Here is a 23,175-nt window from a genome sequence, read left to right as displayed (position 1 = left end):
AAATTAAGTTTACTTTGTATGGTTTAAGGCTAGTTCATTATAGTTTAATTATAAAGGTCAAGATTAAGATCTACACAAATGCTGAAATTATATGCATACAAATTATTATTTGTTTTAGACGAATATTAAAAAAAATACTTCCACCGCATTGCATTTTAGTTAGATTTAGTTTTATAACAATAGAACAATTTTTAACACATATCCAGATATTTTCCAAACAGCATAAGAAAAATACACCTCCAGTTCGCTTTTAACGAACTTGAGCTTATAAAGGAAAACTAATCCACCACTATGGAGAAGTTGGTGTATGTGTATTCTGCAAGTTCAGTAGTCTCACTGAAAACGCATTTGTCGATTCGACTGGTAGGGCTGCCGGTGTGCTTTAGCCAGAGGCGCCTGTAAGAGAACCGCTCGATAATCAAACTCTGAATGGAAAAATCACTTACATGGACTCAAAGGAATGTCGGTGTGCTTGAATTTCGCCCTTCACCGTATTCTCGTTAGTGTTCTTGCACCAACCCCGGACTCCCAGCTTCTGAGCTCTTCGCAAGGTGTACTAAAGCATTGGAATTGGATTATGGGTGGAAGATTACATATATGCCTTGTGTATTTAGTCTTTGTCTAGCCTTGTTTATAGTTTATATAGTCCGAAGCTAAAGTTTTTGGGTATCCCATTTTAGAGCAAGTTCTTACCATTCGAAAAGAAACGCCTGTGTGTGCAAGATGACTATTATTATGACAATCCGATTTTTGAATATCCTACCTTGTACAATCCCAAACACTTCAAATTGGCAGCTGAGGACCGGCTCATTGCTTTTATCCGATGTAACTCTTTTCTGGAACTCTGAGTGCGAAATTCTTTTGGGCTCCTCGCTGTTTTTTTTGGATGGTGAACTATTATCTGATGCCGACGGAGGAAGGGTTACCCGCCTACGCCTACCCTCAGTCTGCGTTTCACTGGAGGTCATTTTACAACTCGTCTATTTATCATATTTTGAGCGGTAAGCTGTCAAAAACCGATAGATCGATAGGCATTGGGACAATTGTGGCTTTTATATGGCTCACCCTCAATTTCAACGGTTTAAAAAAAGTAAATTTAAAAAAATGATTTAAATTAAAAACAATACCAAAGGTTTTTTAATACTGTCAAGAAAATAATCATTTAATCATTTTAATCTTAAAGCGGTATTTTTAGATTTTGCTTTTTTTATTAGCCTTGTATAATCGTAGATCGACCCGATAAGTCAAGTTCGGGCTATCGGGGCATCTAGGGGTCACCCTGTGTTCAAGGCGGTTCGTTGGAACCAGTTCCGACCTGTCTTTGAACAAAACAAAATCATACAGACAAAAAGTGATTAACAAATATTACGCGGATACAACTTCATCGCACTATGCATACCCTGTACGCGCTTCTGAAGAACAAGCTGAGCGATGTGCATCCCCTACACAACATTGATATGACGCGGGATGTGGCCTACTTGAAGGCGGTGGTGACCAAGGAGATGCAGCTGCAATTCGACGCCAGTGATTTGGGTGAGTGACCTTCCGATTGAGACTGCTGTCCATTGTCTCTATTGTGTCAAGTCATCTGCTGCGCACTTGCAGAGATCATCTACCATGGACGCGTACTGGAAGACGCGGACACCCTCAACCGAACGCTGCAGCCCAACTCCGTGATCCACTGCTTTCAGAAGATTAAACGTTACTCGCCGTACGTGCCGCCAGCTGCCACAGAGATCAACACGAAACACATCCAAGAGCTGTTTTCGTTGACTTCTCACCTGCAGATCAGCGTTACCTCGCGGTTCAACATTCTGCAGAAGATACTCGCCGAGTATCCTGAGTTTAGGCGAAATCTGGGTGCCCAGGCCCTAATCCGCGACTCTGTACTGTTCAACATGCTGCACGAGCCGGAGGTGGTCCAGAATCTGGTTAAAGATTATCCCCTCATCTGCGAGGCGGCTCCATTCATTGTCGACACCATTCGCAAAGAGCTTGCCAGGAATAGCTCAGCCACGCAGTGTAACTATATCCCCATCTTTACTTGTTTTGTACATCTTACAAGCCGTTTCTTCCTTTTTAGTCCAAGAGCAAGCTGCCTCGGAATCCACCACTTCGTCAGAGGAGGAAAACTCTCTGGGAGCAGGCAGCAGCAGCAGTGGTGGAAGCAGCAGTACAGCCGTGGCAGCTGCCGCGGCCGCCAATCGGCGTGATGAAATGGCCAACATACGTCAGATTAGCCGCCAGCAACTGGCTAACGCTTTGGCCAACGTGACCTCGTTTAATTCACTGTCGAATATTGCCCAGAGAAACGCGGACGAGGCCCTGCAGGGTGATGAAAGACCAAGAACCACCTCGGCTCCATTAGCAGTCGTTGGAGGAGCAGCTGGAACCGGCGCAGGAAGCAGCAGTGGAGCCATTAGCAGCGGCTCCATATCCTCAGAGTTGTTCCGCAACGAGCTGGCCCGGGCTTTTCAGTCCCTGGCGCAGAATCAACCTGCGCCGGTGGAGAATATGGAGGTGGAATCTGGAGGGGGATCAGTCCCTGAGTTAGTCGCCACAGCACCAGCTGACGATGTGGATGACGAGGACGATGGAGGTGACGACAGTGATGTGCTGCCACGCTGCTATCGCCGCCATCGGTTCACCGAACAACTGCGTACCATGGCCGCCATGGGCTTCATTAATCACACTCAGAACGTAAATTATTTAGAACTTTCCGATGGGAATGTGGAACACGCTATTAATCTGCTTATGTTGGGCATGAACTAATGGTGATCGGAATTGACAAAATAGCCAACTTAATGTGCTTACTTTACGGACTTATATTTATTCTGCTGCTGAGGATTCTGAAGCATTAAACTCCCAACTTAAGCAAGGAATATCTCGCGAGAACTTGTAATAATTAAATATACATTTAGAGGAGTCATCTTGGTAAGCTGATGGGGGACTGGGGAGTTTGGGCATGGAGTAAAAGCTGGCCGTACAAAAGGTTTCCACTAAATTATACTAATTGATTAGATAGTCCAGCGCCTTGTCCTTATTATTATTGAACTTGAGAAGCGCCGCCGAGATTTTCGATTCATCAAAACCGAGGTCCAGAAGTTCTCCCAGTGGAATAAGGTGTTCGATAATCTGAAAAAATCCAAGCTCGTACTAATGGTTTTTGCAAGATTTTGCGAAAATGCGTTACCTTTTTATCATCGATACCGCACAGGCTAACCACCTTTGCCACCCGTTCCAGAGGGAAACCCATAGTACTGATACGTTGAGCCAACTTCTGTGCCGGACCAGCCAGCTCCCTAAAGGAGTTTCTGTCCACCGCCAACTCCACCGTTGGCTGCTGCTCCGCGTTGTGGCTGTGGAGGCGGGTGCGACGTTTCTCCGCCTGCTGCAGCTCTGTCTTCAACTCCCGCAGGATGTCAGGCACACTTCTTGACTTTGTGGCCACCTCGTCCTCCGACTGGCTAAGCGCAAGCATGGAGGAAGGCGTTGGAGGAGCCTTTAAATGGTTGGGAGTCCCGAATCCATTGACTTGGTAGGTGCTAAACTGTTGGTAAGGATGCTGCTGCGGGGAGTAGAAGGGCTGGTAACTATACCCCTGCATGTGGTACACCTGCAAAAATAATTAAAAGCCCATGTTTTAAATCAGAACGTTTAAGACAACAATAAAACGTTTAAAAAGAAATGTTTTAAATATTGATACTGGTTTTATAATAAGATCATGTTAAGATCGTACTCAAACTCTTTCCAATTCCAATAATTGATTTATTTTTATTAAGTATTTTAGTATTATTCTTTTTATTAAGTAATCTACCTAAGAAGTGCTCAGAAACCAACCCGATTTAATGGTATACTGCCAGTGAATGAACAGTTTCCTCTTTTATTACAATTTAATGAGTAATGAGAATCCGATATTAGGAATACAGGGATAGTACACAATACAAGTTTCAATAAAATAAAGTTAACATATTAAGGCGCTTTAACTATTTAAAAGTGTCCCACCTGGAAGTGTTCCGGTTTATGCAGCGGCTGCTGGGCGGAAGCGCTGTACATGGGCGTTGGGTAAAGAGCCGTGGCTGGAATGTGGCTTGGCTCGCTCCTGTCCTCATTATCATCACAGTGAACATGGAAATTGACGCTGTCGAGCGTCGCTTTGGTCTCCGCCAGCGTAGTCATTGCCAGCTCCACCGGAGCAGACACTTCCTTTCTGGATTGCTCCTCCTTGGAATGATCCTCATGCACCGACTCCTGTTGCTGATGTTCCCCTTGCGGCTGCTGTTGATCTCTGCGCTTCTCCAGCTGTGTCTGGTGCAGCACCTGAGCGAGTATGTCCAGATCGTTAATGGTCTTCAGCTCGATATTGTCGAAAGGTGTGGAGTTCATATTGTATTCAAAGTCTGCGTAGTTTAGGGAGCTGTTCCGCTTGTGAAGAGTCTGCGGACTGACCACTGGAGTGGTGCTCAAAATGGTGGGCTGCAAGATATTGTGAAAATTGCACACACTTATTGACTTTGGTTCGTGGGAAGAGTCACGTGACTCAGCGGTGATTGGAGGCAACTGCTGCTGCTGCTCCTCCACCCTCCGCTCAGGATCGTTCTTCTTCTGCTCCTCCTCGTCCTCGTCCGATGACAAGTCGTCCGCACTAGGATAATCAACTGCACCAAGCATCTCTTTCTGCCTCGCCTCCAGCGCCCGCTGGCGTTCCTCCTTGCGGCGCTCCTGGCGACTGGCTCGCTCCTCGCGCTGCTGGCGACGTAGCTGGCTCCATCGTTGTGCCTGACTCACCACCGCCCGCTCCAGCTGACAGTCATATTGGTAATCCGGATGATCCGTGTAGAAATCTGCTCGGAATTGCGACAGCCGATTGAGGGTCGCCTGCGGCAGGTGGAACACGGCAGGCGGTGGTTTGTAGCGCTCGACTATCTTAACCGGGACATCTTCCATGTTATGCTAGCGCATTCACCACGAATTTTGTTAATTAAGTTGCTACTACGCGTTTTTTCTCTCTGTTCTCTTTTGTTGTTCGCCGAGCAGCAGCGATAGTCGATTGTCTTGTCATCGGTCACTGCTGATTCGCAAATTTCTACCAATGTTGGATATCGCTTTTATTTGAGGTGCTCAATTAATTAGGTGTACTCTGGTTTGATTTCGAGTTTGCCACCGGCTGATTTTAAATCTTGTGAATAACTTAACCCCAACGTTTTTAAATTCGGAAATTTGAGGTACTTTGAGTAAATAAAAAGCGGAATACATTAATAATGTGTACAGATTACAGTACATATGGCATACATCATAACAAATTAAAAGTATAATTAAAATTATATTACAAATAGCCACAGTAAATATGCTTGTTACCAAGGGAATGAGTATGGGGAGTAGTTTCTTACGTAATGCTTTATAAAACAAAATTTAAAATATTGCATGGTATTAAACCCATTCATGTCTTAAGGACGAGCAACCATGTTATCGATAGTTAAGGCCAGGCATAGTTCAACGCTAATCTCCAAGGCAATGTAAACAAAACAAACCGAGCAATGGACGATGTCGAGGATCTGCGTATAAACCAGCAGCAGCTTATGGACGAGATTTCGGTCCTATTGCAGAGCACCTTAGAACCGAGCGATGCCAACGCACTGCAGCTGAATCAGGAGCTCCAGCGACGGCTCATGCAAGTTCGGACCAAAATCCTGGCCATGCTACAAGTAGTTAGAGCCCGCTTCTCTCGAAACGAGGACATCCTGGTGCGCCGGCTGAGACCTCGCTCCCATTTCGGCCCGGATTCCCTCAATCTTAGCGGTGCGATCCTGCGGAAGGGCACGTTTCGTTTTAAGGGCAACCTTTTTTTCCGAGACATCGATGGCCGCAGCTGTCCTAATAACGAGGACTACGAGGCGCGGTGCCACACGGAGATGTTTCCCACCGACTTTGACATGCACTCCAGGCACGTATGGACATTGCTGGACAAAAAGAATGTGATAATGGGGATAAAACAACAGGTGAGGGGACCCTCCGTCTACAATATGATTGCCAAATAACCATTTATAGCAATCAAAAGTTGAAATGTTTTATTAAAAACTTAATTCTCAGTTACTTGACCATAGGGCCCACAATACGAATGCGTTCCCCTGCGGAAGCCTTAAGCGCAAGCCAACCGAGCGGCACTTAAGCACACTGGTAAGTCTGCTGGCCTCTGCGGATAGTAGCTTCAGCATCGACTGGAACCAGATCAGCACTCTGGACTTGGAATATCGACACTCTCCGTATAGCTGTGAGGCCATGTGGCGGGTCTACTTATCCCCAGATCTCAGGCGAGACAATTGGTCACCAGAGGAGGACGACACCCTGCTGGCGGTAGCAACTGCGAATAGGATGCAAAACTGGGAGCTGACAGCTGCTTCGCTAGATCGACGTTCCGACTACCAGTGCTTCGTACAATTTCATACCGGCCTGCGTTACTTGCTGGAGCCAAAGACCAGCTGCCGCTGGAGCGAAGAGGATAACGATAGGCTAAGGGAGATCGTTGATAGGAATACGGCAAACGGCGTAATTAATTGGAAGAAAGTCGTTGAGTACTTCCCGGACAAGTCTAAATCGACGCTAATTGGTCGTTACTACTACGTGTTACATCCTCGCATCAGTCACGGTGGGTACCCAATATATTGTATCTTTTTTGATTGTTATTTCATTCCTTTGGTTTTGGACCGAGATCTTTCGGACTATTTTCTGAACACTGAAAAATTTTCTCATACTACTGCAGAATCCTTCACTACCAAAGAGGACATGATGCTGTTCGCCGCCGTTGAAGAGTACAATGGAAAGTTTCACTGTTTTCCGCGATCTCTTTTCCCAAACCGGTCGTTAACCCAACTCCGAACTCGCTACCACAATGTACTGGCACAGCGCAACAAGACCGACTCCTGGTCCGTACAGGACGACACCCGGCTGATGAGCTTTGTAACAAAATACGGGGCTTCCCAGTGGCTGAACTGTGCCACATTCTTGGGCAATCACACAAGAACCAGCTGTCGAACCCGCTTCCTGGTCATCAAGAAATTCCTTGAGCAAAATCCCAATGCAAAAGTGGAAGACTTGCCACGTCGCCGATCGAAAAAGGTGGCCTTGGTCAACTCTGATAACTGGGCGCAGCGTTTGCAAGAGTGGCAAGAGGACCCAGAGTCATTAGTCGAAGCTGAACGCACCAAAGGAACTCGAGTGCGGGGAACCAAATCGAAGAAGGCTCGGATCGAGCGACAGGCAGAGAGTTCCTCAAAACTTATAAAAGTTGACATTGAGTTGTGCGAGTTCTTTAAATATAGTTACAATCTGCCGCTAACCACTCCCAAAACATTTCCACTTCCAAATGACGTTTATAACTTTGGGTATGTGGTCAGAGCTCTTGCATATAAGCCACCAATTTGTCCCTCGCTCTTACAAAACATATTTATGCCAAATGAACTGCTTAAGTGTTACAATAGCATGATCCGGAATCTTCCGGACGAAGAAGGTGATTTGAAGAGCCCACTTCTGCCACCCAACTGGTCAACAATGATGGGATTTCGAGCGTTGTGCATTCTTTCTGCAGATTGCCGCAAGAAGGGTACGGAAGCTCGGAGCTTTGAATATAATGAATCTGCACCACCCATCCAGCTTTTCCGCAAGAGGTTACAAGCTCTATTCTATCGCACCACTCTTCTCAGCCGCTTGGAATCGAAACTCTTTACAGACTTACCCTCAGCATTAGTATCTCTGCCACGGCCTAATCCCAATTATGCAAAAATGGGTGCACATATTGTTTTAATCGATCCCGAGCCGGAACCACAGAATGATCTAAAATCCGAACCGCTTAGCGAGGATGAAGTGATTAATACAGTCAAGCAGGAAGTGGAAATTGAATATATACTACCATAGGAATTATTAAATAATACATATTGAAATATTTAAGCTTTAAAAGTTTATATTTTTTACTTTATATCGCGTTATATAATAATAATTCATTACAATGGCTAACAAATAATTTATAAACTTGTAGGTACTTTCAATGTATTTCTCATACAGCAAAATCAAATGCCGGACCGATGTGCATTAGGGTGGCTCGTTTTTGTGAATATAGTTTGAAAATATTGCTTTTTTTGTTGCTGTTTTAGAATTGTTTAAACCTCATTTTCAATATAAAAAGAACCGATACATCCACATCCCATTGTACATGCGGTCACAATGCATTACAAAGCATTTTTACTAGCACTAGCAGCTTGAGGACTATTTTGTTCGAATCCCGGAGGGGGCGCTCATTGGAAGTTACTGAAATCCGTCTTCAGCTTGATCGTGGGCTTCTGCGGCTTAGCCAGCAGGTTCCTCTGCGCCTCGCTTGCTTTCTGGGCAATGTTAATCGACTGCTGTTGGCTGCGAATGGCCGCTTCTAGTTTTTGTCGCAGTTCCGGTGTTTGACCCATCAGGGCTTTGAATTCCTGCGGATATTTAGGACCGATCTTCAGTAGCCACTGCAGCGCCTGGTCGTGGAGCTGCCGTTGGAACTTTGGCAGCGTCCGGAGTCGACTGGGCTCCGCTAGATATCCAATGAGCACAGGGACCAACAGAGTCAACATTTGAATATCTGTGAAGTGTGGACAGGGAAACAATTAATATTTTAATATTAAATTTAAAAGCTTGCTAAACAAAACACCCATTTACAGAGATGGACAAGTCGCGCCATCCCGTACTTTTACTTTATACGTGCAACATTTAAAGCGTAATCTTTATTGACAACAAGAACTAGAAACTAGGTGTTCAGCTATTCTATGGATTGGTGCATTGGAAAACATTTAGTGTGCAATAAACGATGCATCTCAAAACTACAAGACAGTTAAGGTAACATACATTAAAAGTTCTTGTTAAATAAGAATATAAGAAACTTTTGTAGTGTAGTATGATGTTCCTTTTTGTTGTGGAAAAATAATTCCATTTACAATAAGTAAGCTGATGACAATGTAGTAAAATTACAATGCGTGTCAAAGATAAGAAAATAAAACTTTTAATGTTTCGTTTTAACTGCCTTATATTACTGAAACGCTTTTTCGACATGAAACATGTGAGTTTGTGATCGAGCTCTTCTATTTACCTTGTAGCAAGTTCATGTTTCCTAACGTTTTTATATTATTTTTGGTTTAGTGTTTTGTAAATGATTTGTGAGTTGATAAAAAGAGAAGACAGAGAAGAGAGCAAATATATAATAACTTATTTCTTTTTCTTTTCCCAAAGTGTGAAGTTTGAAATGTATGTCACTTTGGCTGCGTTTGAAGAGACAATTGTAGAAAACAGATCGATATGACACGGCAGTCAAATGGCAAAAGCAAAAGCCTAGGCTAAATTTATGTTGGAACTATATAGGCGGGAAAGGGGTACTGCTATGAACTATATATTAAGAAGGGGTACTCCTGCAACAAGTGCAAGTTATATAGAATTCGGGAAAGTCTACTATTTAATCTTTTTATTCACAACTATTGAACATGAAATAAGGAAGACAACTTATTTCATGTTCAAGGAAGCTATGATGTACAAACTGATCCATTTTTACTTGTTAGCAACCTCTTAATTCACAAGCAAGAAAGAACGCTATATTCAAATTCCTGGACTATCCGATGTCCGTTCCTCCAGCTAGTGGAAGTGCGAAGAAGAAATTTCAAAATTCTTCTGAAATATCGATAGAAATTTGAAAAAATGGAAACAGCCATGTCGACTTGGCTTGTGATCCTGATAAATGCTTTATATTGTCGAAAACGCTTCTTTCTACCAGTTTCATATTTTTAATAGTATGTACGGGCATAAAAAAATGTTATACGTGTATAGTTGTAAATTATATCCTTCCTTAAATTCAAAGGCATACATTTCAAATCTATTGATATAACACATTTTCTAAGGGTTACATGTAAAAATGTTATTTTTAAAACAGGAGTACCCCGTACTTTAAAGAAAGACCAAGCGAAATGATACCCATTTACTTACGGTTTTGTGGCTCCGACAAGTCTATAAGTTGCTCCACAGTAACGATGCTCTCAAGGGTGACCTGTAGCTCCAGTTCGCCTGTGGGCACCTTGCTGGACTCCGCATACAACGATTCGATTATCCTAGGTGCGAGTGCGTGGATGTATGGTGTTGCCGTCTTCAATTCGGCCCGAGCGAAAATCGACCGAGTGGTCTCGATGCAGCGCAGCTTCACGGAGAGGTGCTCCGACTGCAGGCACTGCCGGAAGTGATTAATGCAGGGATATTGCAATGAAGGAGTAGACACAACGGAGGCGGGCGTATGCAGGATGAAAACAGTGATGGCCAGCAGCATAGTGACCTCGTCGACTTTCCTTTCTTCGTTATCGCCAGCCGTTTTGGTGAGATCCACAATGGTGGCCAGGGCACTTTGAAGTAACTGTTGCCATTCCTCGGTTGTCTCCTCTACTTTAGCCCACTTGTGGACGCAAACGGATCGCAAGCAGTGTAGGGCTGACTTCACAGCACACGTATTTGCCAAAATAGTACTATCTATGGCCGACTTGTTGGCGATTTCCTTAACGATACTAGTTGTCATATACAGGACGGTGGGCAGGATTGCAAGGGCACCTTTAGGAGTACACAAATCCAGCAACTGTTCGACGCACTGCAGTCCGCTGGCTACTAGCAGGCCGTTTTCATCACCCAGCACCGAGAAGAATGACGAGCCAGTGGCCATTTTGGCATAGGCAAAGTCCAGCTGCAAGCCGGAGCCACCAGCTCCCTGCCTCGTGGGATTCATCGTAGGTATTTGGCGAACAAATAGACAGAGACAAACCTCCAGAACGGCGTAGACATGCGAGCTTCCTGGCTGCATGGAATCATCTTCACCATGTCGCTCTCCATCCCCCTCTTCAGAATTTGCATTATCGTCCCGTTTTCTTTCCAAATCTTCCCTAGCAGCACGGATTGTTTGCTTCAAAATTTCCACGCACAGAAGTTGTACGAGTAATTCATCTCTCGTCAGTATCTGACGGTGTAGAACATGACAGAGTTCAATGGTTAAAGCCCGATCCTTGACCAACTGTCTCCTAGCCCAATCAGAATCAAAGATGCTGTGCAGTGAGCGAAGGCAGCTCACAATGTTTCTGGGCCTTTCAGAACTTCTCATGCTGCAGAGTGCCTCCATGCAGATGCCGAAGATCATATGGAAGCGATCCGCCGACAAAGATCCGTGAGTGATCTGATTATTGTTGGATTCCGCTGCGGCTTCACTTGTATCTAGATGGCGGGCGAATCCCTCATCCCTTAACCATAGTGCGGAAGCATAGAGGATTGGGGGCCAACTGGTCATGTAATGTGGTTTTGACGAGTTAATTGTGTCCGTGGTGTAAAAAGCTCCTCCGTCGTGTGGTAGTTGGGATTGGAACTCCGCAGGTAGCAGCAGCAAGGCGTGATCCTTCATAGCACTCAGCCAGTGGGTCGAAAGATTGTGGAGCTCAGGTTGCACTAATCCTAGAAGACTTTCACCTCTACTGTCAGGAACATCCGAGTCCGTTTCCACATTGGTTAAGGATTGTAAGCCGGACTGTTGGGATTGGAGATTCAGTAAGGAAGCCGGAGCCTTTCCATTTCCTATCATGGCCACAATATAAACCTCTGCCCACGCCTTTAAGATGCTTAGCTTCTCCAAAGTAGCCATGGATTCGTTATATAACTGAGTGCTGTTGGTTTTTGAGGAAAGCTTATCAAGGGAACTGACTAGCAGCTGGTGAACTCTTTTTAGATCCCCAATGTCGCGAGCCACTCCAGATCCAATCCACGCGGAGCAAACTTCACAAGCAGCAGCCGTCACATGAGATGGGGTATCCGGCGCGAAAGCAGGACGCAAAGCAGCTCCCACCTGAGCCTGGAACTGCTCTAAGAGTAGATGACCAGGGAATTCCGGTTCTGGAACGTTAGCGAATCGATCGATTATTTCCTGCAGAGTACGCAATCCTTCTAATCTCAATTGATCCGAGTCCGAGGTGGCGGCCATGAAGGACATTCGAATAAGTTCCGCCAAGTGCAGGATGAGGTAGTCTCCGCGAGAGCGAATGAGCTGCTGTTCTTTCGCCTGCAAGAGATCAAAGTGCACTGAACTGGCAGCTTCACAGCTGGCTAGGATCCGTCGCACGCACTGGGCGGCGAAAACACGAGTGGGCCACCTTGGCTGCACTGCCGGATGGGTGGATGTGTTCTCCTCTGCTCGGTATTCTGTTACATCATCAGCATACTCTTCCTCCTCGTCTTCGTCCTCATCTTCTCCTCCAGCATCTTTGCTCTTGCTTTGTTCCCCACCAGCGGGATCATCATTTAGTCCTCCTTCCACAGCAACGGTTAACACATTCTTGCACAGACTCAACCAGGAGCTGAGATTATCTGCAGCCAGCATTTGGAGCATTGAAGTAAGTGTATCATGAATGTTTCTCAGCATCTCGGCATCCGTTTCGGTGTCGAGCAGAGAGAAAAGCAATCCTGGAAGTCCATACTCCGTAATTACCAAATCAGGAAGTTGTTCCGCGTTAATAGTTAGCGCTAATTCACACACTTCTTTAGCTTCCCGATGGGCCAACTGCCGGAGACAGGAAACGGAGGCCTTGCGAAGTATGAAATAGTTACAGGCTAGCATTCCAACAAGCGTGGGTACCAACTCTTCTAGTTGCAGAGATTTACTAGCAAAAAGATGTAGCTGCTGCAGGCAACCAATTGCCTCAGCTTGCACAAGTGGATCCGAGTGCGATTGAAGGAGAGCTGCTGAACAGAGGAATGATCCTCTCATGCTGGCCACTGCTCCACCTCCTCCTTGTAACTCCGGTCCCACGGTGGTGATCAACGCATTGACTACGCGGCCCACGCACTGATGTACATCAACATGAGCGTGGGGTACGGTAAGTAGAAGTTTCAGGCACAGCGTCAGGGTTGCCTCCACATAGCCGCGGAACATGGGTCCTCCAGAGTCGGCAATCTGCGCTAAAGCATAAAGCGACCAAGCCTGTACCACTGGCGATGCACTATCTTGACCCAAGGCCAGAAGGATAGACACACTGGTGCTCAGATGCTGCGACGAGCCCATGCCACCCACATAGCGATGCAGGCAGCCCAGGGCATGTGAATGTCCAGTCCTCGTAACCACATCTCTAGCAGACTTTAGTTTATCAAAACTATTTTGAGCCAACTCCGCGGTAAAATGAGAATCTCCAACAACCTGGGCTAACCGACCCAAGGCCTCTCCAGCCGCACACCGGATTGTGGAGTTGGCACTCGTCAACGAAGCAACTACCAATGCCGTGGCACTCTTTCGTACATCCTCTTGGCCTAGGCTCGTCTTGCTATCTGTCAGATTTTTTAGAGCGCAAAGCAGAGCTGTGAAGATATTCATTTGGACGGCTTCTTGGCGACTGCTCTTGGCCTGGCGAATACACTCAGTAAAGTGCTCTAGCATCTGAAGCCTATGCTTGTTTGCCACCTTGGGAAAGATGGTTCCATAAAGAGTCACTGCCATATCGATCACTGCTACTCCGAGTGGCAATGGTCCTGGACACTGTTGGGCCTTGCTGATCTGTTGGATGTTGCTTCCTCCACCGCTGCTGCTTCCATTGGTGGATGTTGCTGAGGAACCATTGGAGCTGGATCCAGTACCTTGCGCAGACCAACTAGGACGGTACAGACAGCATGGATCGTGCTCTAAGGCGCCAGATCCCGCGGCGCTATTGGGTTGCAGCTAGAAAACAACGAAGTTTTAATTACTAATGCTAATAATTAATCTGCAGATTTCCTTGAGAACTAATGAAAAAGAAGATAATTCAACTTAGCTATATAAAATGTATGCATGCAGGAAAAAGAAACAATATCAATGCTGAAATAATTTTCTCAGCAATAATTGAAGAACTAGATACATTTTTATAATATTAACAACAAATAAGCTTACTGAAAGCATATCGACGCTTAGCATTCGATATCGGAATTGTTAAATAACTTTAGCTATTTACAAAAATATATTGATGTTCACCTATCTGAACCTATTAGAATCTCACACAGGGAACTTTTTCAAAATTTGAACTCATGCTTAAATAAGAATGAAAATAAATTCCAATATGTTGAATAATAAATGTTAATAATGAATAACAATATAAATATAACGACTTAATAAAACTCGAAACAAACACTGGTAGCAGACATTGCACTCCACTTACATGCTCGCCATCGACTTTGCGATTGGGCTCCATCTTTGGATATGCACAATTATAGAGAAAAGGGTGGAGAAACAGTGAATTGGGGTTCACGGATAGGCAGTTGGTTGAGCGTGTGTGTGTACATTTATGGGAAGATATACCTAAACTCCCAAATTAAACCCACCTGATCCTCAATGGTGCGATGATTAGTTTCCTGCAGCCAAGTGCCCAGTATGATAGAATCATCTCCATGACAAAGCGTCCGCAACAGTGAGTTCGTAGTGTTGGCCGCGTTATCCGAAAGAGTAAACTCCGAGACGAGCATGCGAAGAAGATGTGTATAGGAGGCCTCTAGAGCATTAGCCGGCAGCAGAGTCAGCGTTTCAAAGAGACGCAGCCGCACCATAGCTGCCGGAGCCTTTAGCTGGGTTCCATAGCTCTTCAGGACAGATGCCAAGCTGGAAAAAGAAAGTATCAATAGCCGTGACAGATAAACTGAATGTTAAAGACGTCACTCACTTGACCAGCATGGCCAGGGCGCTTTCGATGGGGGTGAGCAGTCGCCTGGTTATGTCTTCGTTGAGCAGATCCGGGCAATTAAGCAGGAAGCTGTGCATTACAGAGAGAGCTCCAGCTCTGCCCTCTAACGTCACCTGCCAGGTGAAGGCATCGCCACGCGCCTTTTCCGATTCAAGCTCTTTGTTGGACCGCGGAAAAGAGTTCCGCCACAATAGCAGCATCCGCGGCAGCAGTCCCTTGACTACCGGCGATCCCAAAGTCATTATTGCTCCAATTAATAGCCAGCCGGCCTGGGTACGGTGCAGCGACATGCGGCTATTCTGGGAAGCAGATCGCAGCAGTTCCTCCGCACAGTTGAACACGACCTTGCCTTTTGTGTGGGGTATGCCCAATGGCGAGTAACGAACGCTTCCCAAAATTGCCGCCAAAGCGCAGCTATATCCGGCCATTGCTTCTGGCGAGGATCGCATCTGCTCGATGGCCTCTACAAATCGATCAATCAGAGGCGTAATTTGCCCAGGAACCGCCACACAAGCGCATCGTAAGCACCAAGCGGCAGCCAAACGAGCAGCGGCACAGGGATGTACCAAAACGGCACAGGTGGCATCAATAGCTTGCAGGGATTGATCTCCCAACAAATTCTGAGCCGTGGTTCCTAATCCAATAAGTAGAGAACTCAGTTCCTGGAGGGCACACACGAGCAGGTGCTGACTGAACAACGTTTCTTGATTGGAATCCTTGGCGTTCTCGGGGTTGAAGTCAATAGAGTTCATTTGTTTGGCTACCAGATGGACCAGTTCCTTGCAGGCAGCGCTTTGCGCCTTTTCGCCTAGCATCTTACCAATTGTTGAACGGAGTATAAAGCTGATGCATTTGCGCGAATACACTGCATCCACGTGGGAGCACGCTGCCTTTGGATTGGCCACCAAATCCAAAACGTGTGCCAGAAAAGTGTTCAACTGTCGTTCCAACCAAACGCTGCCCATGAATTGCACAAAAACCACGTAGGCATGCGTCACACCCACTCGGACTTCGCGGTTGACTCCTGAGCTGCCTTTGATAATCTCTCCGGTACCCTTGAGAAAAGAGGCGCCACCTCGAAGGAAACCTGACATCAAGATGCCCAGAGCTTCATCGAGGGAAACCAAACGTTGGGTAGCTCCCTTGACTGCCTGTATAGCCACCGCTTGTCCCTGTTTTTTTTTGCCTGTTGCGGCCTCGGCCAGTTGTTGAGTGTAGGCCAGAAGTGTTCCAAGCAGCTGAGCTACCGCACATCGCACTTCGTAGTTGCTGCCGTCGAAGGCTCGGAAGCACAATGTTCCCAGGCTTTCCAACTCCGTTTGATACAGGAATGGTGCACTGTATATCATTTTGAGGATGCAGCGGGCTGCAGCCACGCGAACAGCCATAACTCGGTCCAATAGGCAATGCTTGGCCGCCTTGTAAATATCCTTGTGCACGTTGGCAATGGCGGTTCCCATGCCAGCGCTCACCTTCTCCAGCGTGTGCATGATCTCAATTCGCGCCTGAGACTCAGCGTTGCGAAGCGTTCGAATGAGGATCTGCACCGTGTCCTCGTAGGTACGGCCCATCATCCTGCCCAGCTTCTCATACATCGAGCCCAGCACGCAGATGGCGGCGCTAGGGATAAAAGAGGCTTAGTTTCGATTTGTTATTTTAATATATGCAATATACTCACAGCTTGGTGGGCAAGTAGCTGGGCGAATCGTCCTTGTTCTTCAGGATGTCATTGCAGGCGTTGACGGTGTCAAAAAGCATGAAGGTGTCACCGACGGAGAATAGCGTGGCCAACGAGCTAGCAATGAGCTTACGAATGGGCGGACCTGGAGCACCCTGGATTCGTTCAGAGAGCTGCTGCACCAGCTTCTTCTGGCTCGCCTTGATCTCCGCTTTGGACACCAGTGACAGGGCCTTCTCCAAGTAGCGCAGCCATTCCAACTCGAACACAGGCCGCTTGTGTTCGGGCAACTGCTTGAGAGCCTCCTCATTAAGGGTCAAAGTGTGGGCCAGCTCCATTTCGGATAAAGCCTCCTCCTCAGTTTCCGAGCGTCCCCTTGCGGATGAGGCGGAAAAATGGTCGCTGTTTATAAACGATCTGCAGAGCAAGCGAGAAAAAATAATATAAATTGCGGAATGTTTCTCTAATTAAACGCAACATATGGTTGATGAGTGTGCTCGGGACTATTCGGTGGGCCTTTGACCTTGCCATTTGAGTCTACTAGTATGGACAGCTGCATTATCGATTAACATTTTTGTATCACATTTCAGATTAGCTTAAAAAAGTATTATTTCACTATGTTAAGGCTGCATTACCATGTTATGATTTTCTTATTTTTGTTATACTTAACGTTGTATAATCATCAACGTCTAAGAAATAAGTATGCCACTTAAAAAAAAAAACATTAATTTGCCCAAGCCATAAATACATATAAAGATGTGAAATAGATGGGAAATTGTAAAAAAAAAAACTATTTTATTAAATGTAAGTATTAAAAATATTACATTTTTTTGCAACAGGAACGTTGGAAATTGTGTTCGTTTAACCAAAGCAAATATGCCTTAAAAGCTTGCCGCTAATAAGTAGAGCAATCACTTTACGGAATATACTTTTATAAAGAGAAGGGGCGCAGCGTGGCAGTCCCCCATGGTATTGTGTGGAAAAGTATGCATCACTCAATCTATATATACGGCGATGATGACGGTGATGAAGTCAACCCAGAAGCATATTCAAATGTATCGATGCGCCGCCACACTTCGAACGGAAACTGCACTGGCAGCAACTAGGAAGTCACCCACCCACAGCCGCCCTACTTTCTTGTTTTATCCACACACCCACTCCCATCCCATCCAGCTTTGATAAGTGCGGGAAAGAGCTGTCGCCTTGGGCTCGATAGCGGCGCCCATTGACACAGATGGCGGCAAAGTCAAGAGGAGCCAAATTATTAAACCGAAACAAAGACTTTTCCTACGGAAAATCAAAGGGGTCCGATGCGGCAGCGACTCTTGTCCTCGTCAGTTGTGTGCAATGTGCGAAATGATGTCCGCCGGCTATGGGTAATGGTGTAAGCCAAGACAATGAGAATGATGTGTGGGAGGTGGGCTGCAATTTTAATGGTTGGTACGTTGGAGCACCATGGTGCTTGGGAAGGTCGTTTGCAGTAATTGCTTTACTGGAAACATTCAGACATATGTGTAAAAGTGATTTTTTATTAGTGAAAGTTTCACTATGGAATTACGCATATACAAATTAATCACTTTAATTCGATTTTTAATTGTTGGGCTAATCAGGAAAATTCATATTATTTTTTATTTATCTGTACAGATACAAAAGTATGTATTTATTTTGTGAATCCTTAAAAAAAGAGTTATTTAGTCCTCAACCCAATACAGAATGATTACATCCGCTTTGGTAAACATTTTCTTCAAGAGTATGTGCAATTTCCTATGACTAATTGTCGGTCTTTTAAGGCGTCTCCCGTGCCTTGGGGTTATTGGTTCCAAGGGTTTCTGTTCGTTGCAGCTCCTTCCCTCTGCTGCTTTGTTGTCTTTGGCCTTTGTTTGCGGTTTTCAGCTCGAGTGGCTTGTGTGGCATGTTGCACAAGGCACATATTTTCATACTGCTTACGATATCAGTGGAAATATTAGCACTGAATAATGATATACTAAAATTGCCAAAATAGTATTCTGAGTGAGCTGTGACTAAAAATTGTTTGTGGAGCTGGTTAGCAAGAATGAGATTTACTCAATTTAACAGAGATTTACTAGTCATCATTAAGATATTTTGAATTCGAAATTGTTACTAGAGTGATGAGTATTTGCTTTCGTTGTAAAAGCAACAGTGTCTAAATGAAATGCCTTCATTCATAATTTGTCATCGATACATTACAATTCGTTTGCCTCACCATGAAAGAGAATTTCAGTGCTATTATTTTGACCACCACTGTGTGTACATACAAGGCGAAATAATCCTCGGGCGTGAGGACACCGAGCCATTGACGTCTGCAGGCTCAAGTTACATAAGACGCCGCCGGGCTGCTGCACCGCCGCCCTGGCTCCCACTTTGCCGCCCACAAGAGGAAAACAAGTAAAACCTGTAAGGTGCAGGCCAGCTAGAGACAAGAAACCAACTCAAATCCCGGCTAGACTTGTCCTGTGAAATACGGAACATCAGGGTGACTCGTTCGCCGGTGGGTGGTGATTTCTTCTGGGTGGTGGTGGTTGACTTTTCCACTTTCCACCCCCCTCGAGCAGTCCACCCTCCTGCGTTGTTTTTGTTTTCTTCCTGCATTTACCTGCGCGCCTCGGAGATAACTTTGCGCAGAAATTGCGGCGTGCGTGCAAAGTTTAAGTTTTCCATTGTTGTGGTTTGCTGTGTGTTCACATTTCCAGAAAACTTTCTTTGCCTTTACTCTCGCCAATCTGCAGCCTGCAACTTTCACACAAATCGATAACTTTTCCACAAGAGCACTTTCAGCACAAGTTTTTAACTGCCCCAATCGGTTTTGTTTAATATTGCTTGTGATTATTGCTTTGCTTTCAGTTTCATCAGGGCAATTAATTCTTCAATAGCTTGTCACTCGATGTAGCGTAAGTGGCGAAAAAATAAAACCGAATTAGAGGCGATTACAGGCGCAACTCTGGAGAAGCAGCAGGCCCAGCCAGATCCGCTTACACTTGCTTCGCGCACCGAGTACAAAAACAAAATGAAATGAAAGAGCGCTGGCGAACAGCAACCCACCGAGTGAAAGAGTGTTCTCTCTTAATACCCTTTCTGAGAGTAAAATCGTTACCAAATGCCAGCAGCCCCGTATTGAATACAGACTTGTCTGGTTCTAGCCTCCTATTTATTTATTAATTTTTGCCAACGAATATTTCTATTCGTTGGAAAAATCTTTAGAAAACAACAATTGGCTTCTTGATTAATAAAGTTCACCAAAATATTTACTAAACTGGCTTATATAGTAGTAGAGTATAGTTGAAAAACGCATAAAAATAAAGTTTTGTAATACCATGCAAGTATGTTCCGCCTTGCAAATATCTGTAAAATGCCTCTAAAAGTGTATACACTATTTCAGTAAGTAAATGAATAATTTTCAAAGTGAGAGAGCGCCAAAACAAAATAAAATCAAAGAGCAATGGAAAGAACACAAGAAAAGCACCCCACTGCAGCAACAGCAACAAGAGGGGCGCGTTCCAGAAGAGTACAAGTGGGTGGCAAGTGCTGCCGGAAGAGAGCGGCATGTGAGAGAGTGGCCGATGACGTCGCACGCTAGAATCGCAGCTGATTTAGCAACAATTTGCAGCCGGCTGACCTATTATATACTTTTAGGCACATTAGCACCGATAAACACACACACCCACATTGGAGTGAACTATGTCAATGTGTCAGTTAAGTCGTTTGGCTGATTCGGTGCTCAGGGAGAGGGAAGACGGGGAGGGTGTCCTGTGTCCAATGTCCTGCTTACTTTGTCTTAAGAGAACACTTTCGGTGGCGCTTCCGGCCGTAAAGGGTCTACCGACTGATTTACAATCGGTCCCAAATTCAAATGAAATCACAAAACAAGAGAGAAAGCTGTAGTCGAGTTCCTACACTATCAGATACCCTTTACTCAGCTAGTGGGAGAGCGAACGAGAAATGGTTTAGACCGACACTGAGTTTATCTTTTTCACGACGAAAGAAAGAAATACTTAGTAACTCGAATATTGATTAACCCTACCACACCAAATCAAACTAAATTTCAGCCTGCGAATCATGGATTTACTTGAATCCCAAGATTAATAAAACCTATTAGTGCCGAGGCTGTTTTACCAGCTACAAAATATAGTGAGAAGCACAAGTCCGGTAATAGTTGCTTTGATTTTTATTGAAAAGGTTAGGAACCTTGCACAAGAGTTCTGCTATTCTTCAATAATAGAACAACAATACGATACAAATTATGTGTAACGTATCTTTGTACACTGTCTAAGTTTTTTTTTTAAATGTGCTCAAATAAACAATATAAATTATTTTATCAATGATTTGTTCAAGATGATTTTGCTTGACTCTTCCCTAAAACAAAAATTAGATTTATCAAAGTACACACACAATTGTAAGGTCAGTTGGTCCCTCGACTTTATAGTGACTTATCCTAGGAGCTTAAGGTAAAAACTGCATGCTGGGAATAAAAGTCAATGCCTTGGAAGTGGCGCTTTTGGGATTCCCCAGATCTTTGGCGATTCCCTGAACGCGGGCCACCACGTCACTGCGCTGGATATCGCCCCGGTCCAGCATCCTTTTAAAGAGAGTATGCAATTGCCTGGCCGCAGAAACCTGAGACAACGCGTGCAGCTCAATCAGCAGATCCTCGGAATATCCCTCGTACTTGCTCAGACTCGCCGCCTTGGCATCGCGCTTTAGCAGATCGTAGACCAGCAGGAAATCCACATAGGGTTTTGTGGGAGGAACCCTCTTTTTGCCAGCTATCGAGGCGGTACTCCATCGATCCATCGCAGACTCAGAACCAAACGCGGCCCTTCCGTAATTATCGTCGTAGAGGCGCAAAAAGTTATCCAGCGACTCCACATCGTTGGTGAAGTCGTAGCGCTCGTTTTGAATGTCCCGGATCAAAGACAAAGGCAGGTTATCAAAGTCCCCATCATCTCCAATTTCTGCAAATAGATCGTTGCCTTCAAGCGACTTTTCCGGCGGGGCAGCTGGTGCGAAAATTGCCGGACGATGCGCCAAAGTGGGTGGGGATGTGGGTCTCTCGGTAGTGGAAGTTCTCTGCGGGGTCTCCCACCAGCTTGGCGGCTTCCACCAGCCATTGCCACCAGATCCAGACGCACCTGCTCCAATCGGTCGCCTTGTGGTAGTGGTTCTCATCCTCGTGGGCAATGGTGTGGATAGCCGCGGACTCGTAGTGGTTGATTCCACTCCTTCGTCATCCGCACTGAAAGGAGGCTCCACTGTTGTGCTGGATAGTGGCTCATACTGCAGCAGATCTATATAGTATGCTAAGGCCTGCATGGAGGCGGGCAGATAGCTGGTCAGTAGGTTAGCCGGCACCACTGGAGCCACTAGGTGACCCACTAGAAGCACCACCAGCATTGGACGTAGCGTTAGCCCACTGCACATTTCTTGCGTTTCTTACTTTCTTCTGGCGGGAACGGTTTGCTCTGGGGGAATGGAGGCACTCAACTGAAGCGACTCTTCCCAGCAGCCAGCGAGCATCTGTAGTTGGCTCTGTATATCTGTCTTTGTCCCCGTATAACGTATCTGGTTTCCAAAATGGGTGACAGCGGGTTTGGCTTTAGCTTATACTCTTTCAAAAGGTATTTCATTAAGAAGAAAATATCAAAAATCTTAAGGGTCAAACTATAATATTCCTACCAATCTGGATCGATTCTATATCTGTGTGAGTGACTATTATATTATCTGCTAAATTTTGAAAAATATAAATAAAGTAAAACTTCCCGTTTTCTTTTGGCAAATTCCTTTTCAAATAATTTACACTAATGGAATAAATAAGAATGTATCCCTTTAACTTCATTATTTTCTGAGCGTACTTATAGCTTCGGTGTTTGGCTTTATCTTTTCACCTGCTATTTTTTGGGGGTTTTAGCAAACTCGTTGAGTGGAGAGGCCAGCGACCGCAATCGCCGCTTGTTGCGTAAATTTTGTAACCACCGACGACCGGAGGAGAATGTTGTTCTTGGAAAGAGTGAAAGATGTTCCGTTGCCAAAAGAAGAACCAGTTTGGTCATAAATATGCAAAGTGTGCACAAACAGGCAGGCAGCAGGCAGCAGGCCAACCGCAAATAAACCTGATTTTGGCTTTATTTATTTGGGAAGAGTGCAAAAGAACTTACATCAAATGAAATGCATCTTCGGTCCATTTTTACATTCACTTGTCAGCGATACATTTTGAGAACCACTGATGGCCGTTGTCGATCAGAAAAGGAGAGCAAGAGAGACCGGCAAACAGCTGTTTGAGAAGCATTAACCTGTTGTTGTTGGTCTTGAGTTTGCTGGCTAGATGAGTTTTCGCTTTTTTTCGAGCAAATTGGAGCAAGGTAAACGAGTCAGCATAACGGGTTTCCTACGCAAACTGTGCCACTCGTATTTTAGCGCAGACATAACGGTCTCACACACGCACATCTAAGCTTTTTGCACTTCCGCCTGGCCAATTAGCACTTAATCGTGTCATGTGTATTTGTTGACGCGTCAGAATCATACACACACACTGGTAACAATTTCACAGGCACACTCCCACACCCTATTGGCCCCATGCAAATGGTTCCTTTGTTTTCAATTCCGACGTGTTTCAGGCTCAACTCACCGTTTCACTTGGTGCACAAACAAGTTTACACTTTAAATCACACTCTTCACATGGTTATTGTTTTTAGTTTACTGGAAAAATTGCATTTTTCACGAATTTTCACTGCGCTGCGATATGTGTTG

General features: G+C 45.2%; 6 protein-coding genes across 11 annotated transcripts; 2 read left to right on the top strand and 4 right to left on the bottom strand.

Moving 5' to 3' along the window:
- Window positions 1–125: 125 nt before the first annotated feature.
- On the bottom strand, window positions 126–1,033 carry LOC6553579 (acylphosphatase-2). The gene is made up of 4 exons (XM_001979214.3): window positions 764–1,033; window positions 694–710; window positions 447–556; window positions 126–396 (listed from the first exon to the last, which is right to left on the bottom strand). The coding sequence occupies exons 1-4, from the start codon at window positions 966–968 to the stop codon at window positions 279–281; spliced, it is 450 nt and encodes a 149-aa protein (XP_001979250.1). The 5' UTR covers window positions 969–1,033; the 3' UTR covers window positions 126–278.
- Window positions 1,034–1,242: 209 nt separating this feature from the next.
- On the top strand, window positions 1,243–2,882 carry LOC6553454. The gene is made up of 3 exons (XM_001979215.3): window positions 1,243–1,533; window positions 1,606–2,022; window positions 2,084–2,882. The coding sequence occupies exons 1-3, from the start codon at window positions 1,392–1,394 to the stop codon at window positions 2,770–2,772; spliced, it is 1,248 nt and encodes a 415-aa protein (XP_001979251.1). The 5' UTR covers window positions 1,243–1,391; the 3' UTR covers window positions 2,773–2,882.
- Window positions 2,811–5,105, bottom strand: LOC6553455 (transcription factor SPT20 homolog). Its single transcript, XM_001979216.3, has 3 exons — window positions 4,006–5,105; window positions 3,194–3,616; window positions 2,811–3,135 (listed from the first exon to the last, which is right to left on the bottom strand). Exons 1-3 carry the CDS (start codon window positions 4,945–4,947, stop codon window positions 3,010–3,012), a joined length of 1,491 nt encoding a protein of 496 aa, XP_001979252.1. The 5' UTR covers window positions 4,948–5,105; the 3' UTR covers window positions 2,811–3,009.
- A 171-nt stretch (window positions 5,106–5,276) lies between these two features.
- LOC6553456 lies at window positions 5,277–8,222 on the top strand. Its single transcript, XM_001979217.3, has 3 exons — window positions 5,277–5,999; window positions 6,091–6,646; window positions 6,761–8,222. The coding sequence occupies exons 1-3, from the start codon at window positions 5,538–5,540 to the stop codon at window positions 7,909–7,911; spliced, it is 2,169 nt and encodes a 722-aa protein (XP_001979253.1). The 5' UTR covers window positions 5,277–5,537; the 3' UTR covers window positions 7,912–8,222.
- Window positions 8,223–8,263: 41 nt separating this feature from the next.
- LOC6553457 (HEAT repeat-containing protein 5B) lies at window positions 8,264–23,168 on the bottom strand. Of its 6 annotated transcripts, none has more exons than XM_026978817.1 (8): window positions 22,584–23,168; window positions 16,414–16,830; window positions 14,715–16,355; window positions 14,380–14,653; window positions 14,217–14,249; window positions 10,003–13,744; window positions 9,119–9,139; window positions 8,264–8,614 (listed from the first exon to the last, which is right to left on the bottom strand). In XM_026978817.1, the coding sequence occupies exons 2-8, from the start codon at window positions 16,749–16,751 to the stop codon at window positions 8,289–8,291; spliced, it is 6,375 nt and encodes a 2,124-aa protein (XP_026834618.1). In that variant the 5' UTR covers window positions 16,752–16,830; window positions 22,584–23,168; the 3' UTR covers window positions 8,264–8,288. The 6 variants fall into 6 exon arrangements, with proteins under 6 accessions (XP_026834618.1, XP_026834616.1, XP_026834603.1 ...); XM_026978815.1 differs by having other exon boundaries at window positions 23,054–23,168; XM_026978802.1 differs by lacking the exon at window positions 22,584–23,168 and adding an exon at window positions 19,028–19,451.
- On the bottom strand, window positions 20,625–21,925 carry LOC6553458. The gene has a single exon (XM_026978838.1). It carries the CDS (start codon window positions 21,847–21,849, stop codon window positions 20,872–20,874), a length of 978 nt encoding a protein of 325 aa, XP_026834639.1. The 5' UTR covers window positions 21,850–21,925; the 3' UTR covers window positions 20,625–20,871.
- Window positions 23,169–23,175: the final 7 nt, after the last annotated feature.

The sequence above is a fragment of the Drosophila erecta genome, unplaced genomic scaffold (genome assembly GCF_003286155.1).
Source record: "Drosophila erecta strain 14021-0224.00,06,07 unplaced genomic scaffold, DereRS2 tig00000000-arrow-pilon, whole genome shotgun sequence".
Lineage (NCBI taxonomy): Eukaryota > Metazoa > Arthropoda > Insecta > Diptera > Drosophilidae > Drosophila > Drosophila erecta.
This window is presented reverse-complemented; position numbering and strand designations above follow the sequence as displayed.

Coding starts and splice junctions, on each gene's coding strand:
- LOC6553454 (XM_001979215.3), top strand. CDS start 1,392: ATGCATACCCTGTACGCGCTTCTGAAGAACAAGCTGAGCGATGTGCAT. Junction 1,534..1,605: donor ATTCGACGCCAGTGATTTGG/GTGAGTGACCTT, acceptor GCGCACTTGCAG/AGATCATCTACCATGGACGC. Junction 2,023..2,083: donor GAATAGCTCAGCCACGCAGT/GTAACTATATCC, acceptor CTTCCTTTTTAG/TCCAAGAGCAAGCTGCCTCG.
- LOC6553456 (XM_001979217.3), top strand. CDS start 5,538: ATGGACGATGTCGAGGATCTGCGTATAAACCAGCAGCAGCTTATGGAC. Junction 6,000..6,090: donor TAATGGGGATAAAACAACAG/GTGAGGGGACCC, acceptor CTTAATTCTCAG/TTACTTGACCATAGGGCCCA. Junction 6,647..6,760: donor ACATCCTCGCATCAGTCACG/GTGGGTACCCAA, acceptor ATACTACTGCAG/AATCCTTCACTACCAAAGAG.
- LOC6553579 (XM_001979214.3), bottom strand. CDS start 968: ATGACCTCCAGTGAAACGCAGACTGAGGGTAGGCGTAGGCGGGTAACC. Junction 397..446: donor CGACATTCCTTTGAGTCCAT/GTAAGTGATTTT, acceptor GTTCTCTTACAG/GCGCCTCTGGCTAAAGCACA.
- LOC6553457 (XM_026978802.1), bottom strand. CDS start 19,092: ATGGAAAACTTAAACTTTGCACGCACGCCGCAATTTCTGCGCAAAGTT. Junction 16,356..16,413: donor AGCTACTTGCCCACCAAGCT/GTGAGTATATTG, acceptor TTTTATCCCTAG/CGCCGCCATCTGCGTGCTGG. Junction 9,140..10,002: donor CTTGTCGGAGCCACAAAACC/GTAAGTAAATGG, acceptor TAAAAACGTTAG/GAAACATGAACTTGCTACAA.
- LOC6553458 (XM_026978838.1), bottom strand. CDS start 21,849: ATGTGCAGTGGGCTAACGCTACGTCCAATGCTGGTGGTGCTTCTAGTG.
- LOC6553455 (XM_001979216.3), bottom strand. CDS start 4,947: ATGGAAGATGTCCCGGTTAAGATAGTCGAGCGCTACAAACCACCGCCT. Junction 3,617..4,005: donor ATAAACCGGAACACTTCCAG/GTGGGACACTTT, acceptor TTATTTTTGCAG/GTGTACCACATGCAGGGGTA. Junction 3,136..3,193: donor GCGGTATCGATGATAAAAAG/GTAACGCATTTT, acceptor GGATTTTTTCAG/ATTATCGAACACCTTATTCC.